The sequence below is a fragment of the Sinocyclocheilus grahami genome, unplaced genomic scaffold (assembly GCF_001515645.1).
Source record: "Sinocyclocheilus grahami isolate Dianchi unplaced genomic scaffold, SAMN03320097.WGS_v1.1 scaffold17.1, whole genome shotgun sequence".
In the NCBI taxonomy this organism is placed as follows: Eukaryota; Metazoa; Chordata; class Actinopteri; order Cypriniformes; family Cyprinidae; genus Sinocyclocheilus; species Sinocyclocheilus grahami.
Window position 1 is genome coordinate 2,669,682 of NW_015505196.1, and position 13,018 is coordinate 2,682,699.

The 13,018-nt window shown below is 40.5% G+C and overlaps 1 protein-coding gene across 4 annotated transcripts in view; it reads left to right on the forward strand.

The window, feature by feature from the left end:
• tenm3 (teneurin transmembrane protein 3) overlaps positions 1-13,018 on the forward strand; it is a 123,492-nt gene that overhangs the window by 16,571 nt on the left and 93,903 nt on the right. For all 4 annotated transcript variants that reach the window (XM_016232249.1, XM_016232263.1, XM_016232257.1 and 1 more), the window contains exon 2: positions 9,419-9,541. In XM_016232249.1, coding sequence (XP_016087735.1) covers positions 9,419-9,541 — 123 coding nt within the window. The remainder of the gene's footprint in view (positions 1-9,418; positions 9,542-13,018) is intronic.

The following is a 13,018-nucleotide window of genomic DNA, read 5'->3' on the forward strand; positions in this document are numbered from 1 at the left end:
AATATATATTGTGTGTTGGAGTGTTCCAGACGCTACAGCATTATTGGAAGAACATTTGCTCATAAATTTGAGAACAGTTTTGAGAACATTCCCTGTTAGCTGGATTCCAAAAAAATATACATTTATGTTTCTGATCTGTTTCGAACTATTAGAATAGATTTACTGCGTAACATATGCACTTAATGTTGAGGATTATAATGAGGATTATTATATACATGTATAATCATAATATGTAATTATGTGTCTTCTTAAAACTGTATTAGTAAAATATTATGCTGCAACACTAAATTGATTTAGTCCTTGTAATTTCTCCTATCTGGTAAAACAGACTATTCAAAAGGTGCAGTGGAAAAGTATCCTAATGAATGGCCTCTCTGATTAGTTGTAAGTGTAAAAAAAAAAGAGAAAAAACTGTAATATATGATTCATAAAACATGACAACCAAGCTAATCTTAAATGACAAGCAACACATCTATGCAGTTATGAAGTAAACACTGCTAACGTTCACTGTAAACTGTAAAAACTGATGATGTGATGGTTCTTCTGCAGGTAGATGTGTCTTTAATTATGCACTAGAATGCTTTATAGCTTGAGTAAAACGAGTTCAATGTATGCAGCGTCTTGGTCTCACAGTGTCTCACACTGTCAACATTGCAGATGGAGAACATATCCTTCTCTTTGGTTTCACACAGCAAACAATGCCTCGCTCACTAAGCGTCAGCAGCTCTTCCAGCTACTAAGAAAACCCAGAGCCTCTTCTCTGTCAGTCCCATCTGGTGTGTCAGACCCCAGCCATCTCCGCTAAGCCCACACCCACACAACAAGACAGACAGCGGATGGAAAAATCAGGTTTCTCTCCCGCTGTCCTTGTTCAACAGGGGTAACGTAGCCACGTAGAGATTTTTCATGAACGCTCGATCAATACCACATCCTCTGAGGATGGCTTTAATACTGGATGGAAGTTCACCCAGATGTCTCAAACATGTCGAGAGGCTCCTCTAACCACCACTAAAATCTCACTAGAACGACAGGTTAACTGAATGGGCCTGAGACCAGATTTTTTTTTACTCACTTAACTGCTCCCTGAGCTTTTTGAAAAGAGAGTTCTGAGACGAGACTGATGCAGCACAAGCCCTGATGGAAGGCAGCATAGGCCTTTCCAGCTGTTTTCTTTTCATACTTGTTCACAAGTCCCTTTTTTATCACTGTTCTTCAGAATAATTGTCCACATCCTGCATATACTTTGGTTTTTCAGCATCTTCTGCATGTTAGATTTTTTTTTTCTAATTTTTTTCTGCTACAGACCTCATCTCCAATTCAACTCTTTATTTACCAAAACAGAAAAAAATTCATGAGCAAGCACGACTTCACAACCAAGAAGTCTATCCAACTTCCCTCAACTATTCCCTTTTTTAAAACAATGTGATGCCCATGGTAAACAAGTTGCATCTTCTGAACAGAGTGCTGATGGCCTCTAAACGTTGCTCTGAGCATTGACGCCAAAAGCTGGAAAAACTCAGTGGACCAAAAGCTGGACAATCTCAGTGGACCAAACACCAGCCAAAGGAAGCATGGCATGCCATGAGTTCCTCAGTCCTGTTTTAAAAGATGGAGAAGCTGTTCATAAATACTTCACAGCTTTTCTCACCTCTAAAAAGCATTGTACATTTAGGTAGAGCCAGGCGGAATTTTTCATTCGGTCTGTGTCTCCATGAATGAGTAGTGATGCTCTGGAGAAAATACTAACTCAGTCTTTCCACAGTGCACTCTTATTTTCACAGTTTAGCGAGCTGCTTTGTCCTCCCACTTATGTTTTTTGCTAAATGATTTTAGAATAATTAATAGTCATTTTTAAAATCTGTTTCATACCTTGTTCACCCTGCATTCAAAAATGTTTTGATTGGCATTGATGAAATTTCTGAATACACATAATTATTTTTTCTTCATACATAGGCATAGAAAAATGCAGCTTTGGTGCCTTGCAAAAAGTGGTTGATTATTGTAAATAAGGACGGTGAGAGTTGAGGTAATTTGTGTGGGTGATTTGGAAATGCTCAGGGGACAGGCTGTCAGCAGCTCTCCTCTCAACACAACACCCTGAGGGATGGAAGGACATTTGGTTTTGCCCTTGATTTATTGCTGCAGAAAGTCTTTTTTATTCATTGGCGTATCTCTCGCGCAGTTAAATGCAACGGTTTTTCTCAGTTCTGTTGGTGTTGCTTGCTGTTGTTTTTCTCCCACTAATTCTGAAAATAGTTTCTCGTTGAGTCACAGAAAGCCAGTTTCCCCGTCCTCTTGCTAATGATCATAAGTGACACAGAGTGAGAAATATGGAGCTGTATTTTAAGATGAAGCTTTGCTGGGTCCTCGATAGCATTGCGAGTCCCACTGGTTACATAACCGCCAATCCTGCCTCATATAAGTTGCCTTGCATTTAGTTCAACTGTAATTCTTACCACTCTGCATATGAACCCTGCCCTGGTGAAAACTCTCTCTTCCTCCTTGCTCCCTTATTCATTCCTTACACACCTGAGGCAGTAGCGGCCCACTTCCAAACTGATCAGGCATTGTGCTTCCCTTCATTGCCCTCTTTCTCTCTCTTTTTCTCACTCTCTCTCCACTCACCCCATGTAGAATTGGTCTTTCTCTGAAGCCTGCTTTATCATTCATCGCTTTCTGTTCCCAGGGCTCATCAACAAAGCGATCCACCTCCCATGATCTCGCCCACCTTTAGCTGTTTTAGCACTCGCGAGACAACCGAGGGAAAGGAAATGAGGAAAAACCTAACAGCCAATTTACATTCTTTGTCAGCTGAGAGAACTAGACACTTTTTTATTTTGCACTTGGCGCATTTGTATTCTAATACCCTGGATGTGTTCCATACACATGCATGATCGTTCCCGAACGCCCTGCGGCTCTAAGATCCGAGCGTGCCCATCCTCTATTATCTCTTTAAGATTGTTTATTCATCCACATTAGTTTCGCTTTCAGATATTGCAACAAGTGAATGCAACTGACCATCAATGAACTGTTTCATGAACAATAAGAGTCCGATACAGAGGTGAAAAACTTTGCACTTCCATATTCATTCCTCATTTACGATGCTGAAAGTTAATGGAGCAGCCTGCTCAAAAGTGTGTCGGCGAGCGACTCGATCAGATCAGCAGGGGGTGGCCGTCTTTCTGCCGCAGAAGTCAATACCGCCCACTCTCCCATAACCCCCTGCTTCGGCTAAGGTCAGAGTGCTGGACATCGGCTACTCCGTGAACGGGCCGGCCCAGCGGGTATCTAATTTAATGAGAGAGAAAGAGTAAGACCGGATAGAAAGATATGGCAAGACTTTGGAGGGTGAGCGTAAGGAATTTTATAAGCCAATTACTGCTCAAATACTTTAATGAAACTGTTGTACATCAACTCTTATGTCTTTATCCTTCTCATTAATGCTCCATGTCGTTGGAGTGCTTTTGTTGTATAATGTTACAACGCTTTATCTACGCATTTCAGGAATACCAGCAAAGCCTACAGTTCCAGATAACAAACACACATAAGAAACTTTACGCACACAAGTAAACACACAAATACACCAGCACAGAGAGAAGAAGAATGATTTATGTGGGGAGGTTGTGTGTGTGCTCTTGGGGCATGAAGACCCAGTGGGGGTTGTTGGCAGGTCTAAATTACCTTTATTAGAGCCAACGTCTGCAGCTAACACTGCTGTTACTCAGAGAGAGGATCAGTCTGTCCCCTCAGAGCAGCCCACCTCAGCACAGCTACCACACACACATACATATACAGTACGTCCTATGAGATTCTTATACTAATGCAAAACCAACTAATGATATCACAAATCACAGGGACAATTACCACTAGATTAAGGCTTTAAACAGCACTGTAGTTAAAGTAATTGTTCAACTAAACATGAAAGTATATTTTTTCACCCTTATGTTGATTTAAATTTGTATAAATTGCTGTCTTATGCTGAACACAAAACTTTTTGAGGGATTTTCTTGCTATGCAATGAACGCATAGAGAGACGACAATTCAGCTCGAAATATTACAAAATGTGTATCATAAAAGTATTATATGATAATCTCCTGAAGCTAATACTATAGTTTTGTATAAGAAACAAAATTAAATGAAGTCACTTATAATATTGTCCTCTGCTATACCGGCGTACTCAAATCTGTGAACGAGATATACAGTATGAGATCATTTTTTCTCAAAAAAAGATTTTCTTTTCTTTTGAAACTTAACAGGTCTTGGTCACTTGGTTTCTTGTGTTCTTGTGTTTTGAACTACATAAATTATGACAGAATCTTCATTTTTTGGTAAACTGTCCCTTTAAGGATCTGAGACGACAATATACAGTGGGGCAAAAAAGTATTTAGTCAGCCGCCAATTGTGCAAGTTCTCCCACTTAAAAAGATGAGAGAGGCCTGTAATTTTCATCATAGGTATACCTCAACTATGAGAGACAAAATGAGAAAAAAAAAATCCAGAAAATCACATTGTAGGATTTTTAAAGAATTAATTGGTAAATTCCTCGGTAAAATAAGTATTTGGTCACCTACAAACAAGCAAGATTTCTGGCTCTCACAGACCTGTAACTTCTTCTTTAAGAGGCTCCTCTGTCCTCCACTGGTTACCTGTATTAATGGCATCTGTTTGAACTCGTTATCAGTATAAAATACACCTATCCACAACCTCAAACAGTCACACTCCAAACTCCACCATGGCCAAGACCAAAGAGCTGTCAAAGGACACCAGAAACAAAATTGTAGACCTGCACCAGGCTGGGAAGACTGAATCTGCAATAGGAAAGCAGCTTGGTGTGAAGAAATCAACTGTGGGAGCAATTATTAGAAAATGGAAGACATACAAGACCACTGATAATCTCCCTCGATCTGGGACTCCACGCAAGATCTCACCCCGTGGGGTCAAAATGATCACAAGAACTGTAAGCAAAAATCCCAGAACCACACGGGGGGACCTAGTGAATGACCTGCAGAGAGCTGGGACCAAAGTAACAAAGGCTACCATCAGTAACACACTGCGCCGCCAGGGACTCAAATCCTGCAGTGCCAGACGTGTCCCCCTGCTTAAGCCAGTACATGTCCAGGCCCATCTGAAGTTTGCTAGAGAGCATTTGGATGATCCAGAAAAGGATTGGGAGAATGTCATATGGTCAGATGAAACCAAAATAGAACTCTTTGGTAAAAACTCAACTTGTCGTGTTTGGAGGAGAAAGAAGGCTGAGTTGCATCCAAAGAACACCATACCTACTGTGAAGCATGGGGGTGGAAACATCATGCTTTGGGGCTGTTTTTCTGCAAAGGGACCAGGACGACTGATCCATGTAAACGAAAGAATGAATGGGGCCATGTATCGTGAGATTTTGAGTGAAAACCTCCTTCCATCAACAAGGGCATTGAAGATGAAACGTGGCTGGGTCTTTCAGCATGACAATGATCCCAAACACACCACCCGGGCAACGAAGGAGTGGCTTCGTAAGAAGCATTTCAAGGTCCTGGAGTGGCCTAGCCAGTCTCCAGATCTCAACCCCATAGAAAATCTTTGGAGGGAGTTGAAAATCCGTGTTGCCCAGCGACAGCCCCAAAACATTACTGCTCTAGAGGAGATCTGCATGGAGGAATGGGCCAAAATACCAGCAACAGTGTGTGAAAACCTTGTGAAGACTTACAGAAAACGTTTGACCTTTGCCATTGCCAACAAAGGGTATATAACAAAGTATTGAGATTAAATTTTGTTATTGACCAAATACTTATTTTCCACCATAATTTGCAAATAAATTTCTTAAAAATCCTACAATGTGATTTTCTGGATTTTTTTTCTCATTTTGTCTCTCATAGTTGAGGTATACCTATGATGAAAATTACAGGCCTCTCTCATCTTTTTAAGTGGGAGAACTTGCACAATTGGTGGCTGACTAAATACTTTTTTGCCCCACTGTAAATGTTATGGGATCGATCCAGGTAGGGTTAAGATTGAAATGGAGAAGGTCTCCACAAATCGCTGCAGTGTTTTTCTCAGTGTCTACAAAATGAATAACCTACCATCACCAGGGAAACAAAACATACTCAAATATGGGTACTGATTCACCCAGGTCATCTTGCTACCCACAGGGGCCTTTTTGCAGAATCTGTGAAAGACTGTTTGGCAAATCCACCCTGAAATGTAGCCAGTTGTGTTTCTAGCCACACCTGAACTGAACCTCGTGTCACAAATATACAGGCCAAGTGTGATTTTCGAATGCTTAAATTCCACACAAGCACACTTTGGTAAGAACATTCAGACATTTCAGGAACAAGTGAAATGAGACAGCCAAAGCAGCTGTCTAAACATATTATTCCACAGCACAGCCGCACAGTCTCTCCTGTCACTAATACCAAATTCATCAGCTGAGGCTACTATAGCATTTTTGAGCTATTTTAACTTAAAAACGTGGGCTTTGATGAATAAATTGGTATTCCCGCTTGACACATAACAATGACTGTTTAAAGAGTAAAATAATGCATAAACAAATCAATACAGGACATGTAGCTGTTTTTATTCTTTTTTCTTTCAAAAGGTCATTATAGGGGCTTGATTACACAAGAACGTCTCGGTTACGTATGGTAACCCTTGTTCCCTGAAGGAGGGAACGGAGACGTCACATTGTGACCGACGAATTGGGATATCGCTTCGATAGACCAATCTACTTCGAGTGTAAACTAAACGAGCCAATGCACATTGGCATGCAATTATTGCATCCAGCTGCCGCTGATCACAGCGTGAGTATAATAAGACAGCAGGTGCAATGCATACCAGGTTTTCGCTGAAGAGCCGAGCCGGCGACCCGGCCGCTCAGCGGTGGTACAGCAACCGTGGCGACGGGACGTGATGTCTCCGTTCCCTCCTTCAGGGAATGAGGGTTACCATACTTAACCGAGACGTTCCCTTTCAGTCGGTCACGTCGTGACCGACGAATTGGGATCCCTACCAAAGCACCATGGTGCTGCCCCTTCCAGTGCCCTGTGCGAGCCGCCTGCACTCCTATCTGGTGTAGGCCGGGGCTACAAGTAGTTCCACTCACCATTTTTCAAAGCACTACCTTACTAAGTGAGACTGGATAACACTGGGAAAACGTACCCGCTCCACTTGGAACAGGGACGCTGCGGAAGCCCCATCCTTCCCAAAGGAGGTTTCGGAAACAAATACACATATAGCATCCGTTTAGGTGTATATGGAGAAATGGAGGTGATTGTAACCCTCTTGGAAAGGCAGAAGTCTGCCGGGAAAACACGGGCTCTATGGCTATACCATGGGCTATAAACATACAAGAACTGCTTAGGTCTCAATATGGAACCCAGCCTTCCACGGTTCCCGTGGATTCATCGTGAAGGCCTGGCGCCGGACGTTCCGTAACCTTGGGCACGTAGCCGGGCCGGGGCCTCGGGATTACCTGGGAGTCAGCCGGCCCAAACTCTAGGCACGAATCGTCGACCGAAAATGCGTGCAGGTCCCCTACCCTTTTGATGGAGGCCAGTGCAAGCAGGAGCAGAGTTTTTAATGAAAGAAACTTTAGCTCAACTAAATGCAAAGGCTCGAATGGGCTCTGCTGTAGTGATTTTAGCACTAGAGACAGGTCACTGTCCAACTCTGGTCACTGTAACCCTCAAACCACCCGCGCTACTCCTGGAAGAGGTTCTCATCTGCCTTCCGCCAGAACGAGCCCCAGATCGCGGTAGCGGCAACGGGATTCCGCCCCCTTGCGAGTAGTGGAGCCTGGTTCGCAGCTCCGAGATGGTCATCTTCCCGCAATGAGAACATGACTCATCCATGAAGGCCACCTCAGCGTGCTTAATGCCCAGACACGCGAGGCAGCGATCGTGACCATCACCCGGTGCCAGGTAACGACCGCACCCAGAAACGCACGGGTGAAACGGCATCCTTATAAGGACGATCCGTCGTCTTTATAAAGACGCACCCATGTAGCTCTTTTAGAGAAATTTGCTCTTTTTAGGAAATGCTCTTTTAGTGCCGAGGCGCACAGGGGAGATGGCCGCTTTGCAACACGACAGGGAGTAGTGCAGCCTGAAGTGCGCAACCCACTCGACACTGGAACGACCACCGCTGAAGCGCCGTCCCGCCAACACAGAAAGCTTCCGAGAGCGTGCTGAACTCGTAGTTCTCAAAATAAACATAGAGCAGAACGATGTTGTCGCTCGCCTCCGAAGCAAAAAGCTGGTATGCATTGCACCTGCTGCCTTATTATACTCACTCTGTGATCAGCGGCAGCTGGATGCAATAATTGCATGCCAATGTGCATTGGCTCGTTTAGTTCACACTCAAAGTAGATTGGTCTATCGAAGTGATATCCCAATTCGTCGGTCACGACGTGACTCGTAGTGACCGACTGAAAGGGAACTCTATGTTTAGTTTTTGACAGTGTTTATTAGAATATTAGAATAGAATCTTTAAGGTCACCATGAATCAATAATTACAACCACTGTTGGGGAAAGTTACTTTTAAAAGTAATGCATTACAATATTGCGTTACTCCATAAAAAGTAACTAATTACGGTACTTAGTTACTTTAATAGTTAATTAGTTAGTGAAACAGCTTTTGGAACAAGAAAAAACTTTTGTCCATCAGGAACTGATTGGATTGTTAGTTCACTGTCATTTGCTAATTTGTGTGATCATTTCATGTGACTGACAGGTTGCTGGAGGAGGGGGATTGAAACTCGTCTGGTCATAAGACAGTTTTATTGTCCTGTGCCTGTATACACATCAAAGAAGAGATGTTGTTGTGAGGGCAGGGGACATTAACAGTTTTGATTAAAGAGTATGAGGGCACATGAGTTTAAAAAGTAATGATGTGATAAATCAACAACAAACACTGCAACATTCCATAAAAAAAACAATTGTGGCTGTTTTTTCTAATACTAGTGGTGTTTACAAAGTGGTGTTTACTGGTTTACAAAGGCAAGTATCACCATTACTTTTGCTGATACTTTTAAGTGATAATCTTTAGAATGTAACTTGTCCCAATCATTTTGCGCTGCATTAATAAATCATAAAATCATATGGCTCATTAAGGAAAGATGTGCTGTTACTTTTCTAAGTGATCACACCTATGAATATCCTGATGGGCAATAAAGATCCCCTAGACACTGAAGGAAGGTCCCAAGTTATATCCAGGAACCAGAGAATCATAGGGGTGAAGGTAACTTGTGGTCAACCCTAGGGGTTTTAAAGCCACATCAACATTATCCTAGTGTTCCACAATGTTTTACAGGGGCAAACTTTGTTTTATATTGATTATATCACAGTGTTTTCACTGTCTCTTAATCTATTGCTTCTTGTTCCTTTAGTTGTAAGTGAACATTCTCTCTCTTGTGTCTCTCTCTCCATAGCCATGCATCTCTTTGGATTGAATTGGCAGCTGCAGGAGACTGAGGGCTATGCTTTTGAGAATGGCCAGGTCAAATCTGACGCCACAGCAACCAACGCAGTTACTGCCCTATCTACTGAGAACAGTAAGGGTCAAACGCACACGCACGGATGCATAATATGGCACAGGCACAATCTGTTCAAGTCCCTTCTCTAGCACAAAACACATTTGCATTTAGTAAACAGACTGGAGAACACACACACAGTAATAGGCTAGAGAAAATTACCAAACAGACTCACTCCTACACAACTACACCTCTAGGACCCTCCGTCATGAGGACCCACACTCCCTTAAATAAACATAGCTTGAGCTAAACAAACCCCCCCCCCCCAGCCACAAACACTCCCACACACAAATGGAAATCACGCACTCCAAAAACATTTCCTTTGCACCATGCCACCTTTCCTGGCACTGGGATGTGTGTTTCAGTGATCTGTGATGAGTTTAAACCTCTGTGTTTGCGAGAGCAACAGGCTTACATTGCTCAGCATTTAGACACTAGTCTTACAGTATCAGGGCGGCTGTCTCGATGTGTCGGCTGTCGCGGCTGTTGCAGACACGTCCGGGAACAGTCTGGGAATCAGGAAGATGTGCCAAAAAACACATTTAGGTGACAATATTGAGTTCAAAGAAGAGAGCGTTATAATGGGAGAATATAAGAGGGCTGCGTGTGTGCAGAATGCACAATAAATGGCTTCTTGAGATTGTCTGGGCTTTCAGAGCATGAAGCCAAGTTGTGAGAATTGTGAAATGCCCTGGCATTCTACCCAGAATCTCTCTTTCTTTATCTTTCTCTCTCTCTCTTGAAAGTGGGATTCACTCTGTCCCTAATATTAGCTGCCACACAAACCTACTGACCAGTGAAATGGAGTGCCATTTTTACATCCACTCTGAAACACACATTGGACACGCTCAAACTGCAGCAGAAATGGCTGTCAGTCATGTTTTACAGTGCTAAATTCAGTTCCGTTCATGCTTAGTTCGGTTATAAATGGAACTACCAACTTAGTTCAACTTTCAGCATTCACACCTGCATTTGAGGAGTGAGTTCAGTAAACCTTTGCTGTGTGAATTCTGGATTACAATTAGTCCCACTAAAAAAGTAAATTTCTTAAACAGTATGTTTGTCTTGTTTTCCAGTACAAATATCTAAACATTGAAAAAGACGATATTTAGAGAGGAGACTTCTGGTTCTGTGCATTGGTTGTTAAATGGATTCTGATGAACATGAGCTTCCAGGTGCTGGTTTAAGCAGACTAAATGATTGGAGAATTCTTGCATAAATCACCAGAAAGAAGTATGGCATTTTCACTGGATTTTGAGTAAAAATTATGAGCTCACAACATTTTTTTTAATTAAACATACATTGATGAGTCATTAACAATAGAAAAAAAAAAGAAATAGATTTCATGTCATGCCGACTTCAAATTACTTTAAATCAAGATACATTTACTTGAGGCAAAGTGACATTAGATATTAAGTCTTGTTTTCTGATTAATTTATCAAAATTAAATTAGTTTATTATTAAAATATAGGAAAATATCTTCCACTTGGGGAAACTTATTTTCCTTTTGAATTAAGTTACATTTTCTTTTCCCTTTGGCAGACATTTCTTCTTGTTTTAAACAAACTTTTTAATTAAAAAAGTTAGTTTAATATGCATGATGAGAATTTTTGTTTTCTGATATATATAGTATAAGTATATATATATATCAGTTTTATGGTCTGGTCATGACCAAGATGCTGCGTTCTACGCTCAGTTTAAAATTGAAAGACATTGTCGGTTAATTAAGATTTCACAGATGAATTCGCACTTCGACTTGTTTATTAAATAACACCATGTCAATTGTGAAAAGACATGCCGGTGTTATAGAAGTCACCGTCTTTGATATTTACTGTCACTATGGTTACCGCTGTGAGAATAGAACAGGGGGCTGACTTCAGTTACTCATTCATACATACATACAGTATTCAATTCACTCCTGTAAGCTAAGGTGTCCTGAAGACATGTTGTGATAAAATGGTGAGAGTAAATATGGCTATCAGTTCCAAACATTGCCACTGATCCACAGTACATGTATCACACAAAGGAAAACGCTTACTTACCAAATATATTCACTGATACATGCCTGCCAGAGTCTGTCTGCACTAAAATTCACAAGACAAGTCACACGCTCATAACACACAGACTGTAGGGTCCAGTCTCCAGGTGACTGGTTTCATTTGAATTAGAAATATAACATGAAAAAGTAAATAAAAAAAATTTATTTAAATATTTGTTCAATTTTTAATCTCCATAGTCAAGTGGCACAGTACCTGGAGGCATTCTGTCTACCTTTGCTGGTGCATTTACATATTTTAAAATGTTTTTAAATATTATAAATGTTAAATAGAGAGCAGCAGTTGGGTTCCAGTAGTAAAACTCCATTCATTTTCTCCAAAGGGAAATTGATTTTTAACGCTAACTTATAAATCTTTAAAGACAGACCTGTTGTGAGCTCCAAGGTTGTTACTCGATGGGAGGCTGTATGCTTTTTTAAAGCCATCGGTTTACGTTATTTCAACGTATTTTTGAAATAATCATGTTTAACAGAATTTGTGGTGAAAAATGTATATATGCATATTTTGCAATAAACCAAAAATATATTGTTTATATAGATATAATCAACAGCGATTTTTCTTTTTGAATTAGATAGTCGTTCACAATGATTAGTTCTTTCCCCTCATTAAAGCCATTAAGTACACCGTTAAATATCACTGTCTTTTTTTTACTGTAAGTGAAAGTTTGTAATGTTGTGATCCACCTTATAGCTGGTTGGCTTGGTTCATGGCTTATAACACTTTAATGAGGCCTTTTTTTAAAAGCTCAGGGCGTTTTTTGGTATTTTCGCCTAAATTTAACATACTCAAATTCAAATGTTTACCCTGCACACATACAATGGAGGAAATGAAAGCAAATGGTTTCATTGTAAAGAAAACCATTTGAACTACAAAATATGAGTGTAATTCTTTATAAATAACATTATATACTTTTCAAATATTACTATAAACACAAAAAAAACATAGGCGATTTTGGAGATTTAAAAGTAGTTATTTTTTTGAAAATCTGTAATTCAGGTTCTGTTAGGCTCAACTCTCTGCAATTTACTTTGTTTGATGCCAAGAAGTACCAGAAAAAAGAATCTTTCAAATAACAGCTTCTAAACAGGAGTTACTACATTATTTGTGAAGCGAGTGAAAATGTCTATTTCTGCATCGAAATGTGTCATGGTGAGTTTCCCTTGCAAAAACAGGCTTTATAAAACACATTAACCCCACAATCCTATATTATTCTGTGCCATAAGCACTTTAATTGATTATACATTTTTCTAAGTAGCAATATACAAAATGGCACAAGCGAATTGGACCAAATTTCACATATTGTGTTATTCTACAATCAGTTGAATTATTTCAGGATGCACAAGACTGTCTACATTATAAAATATATCTGGTCTATCACAATCTAAAATAGAATCCATATCCTCCAGCTTTATATCATTCCATTTATGTGCATTCTGTATTG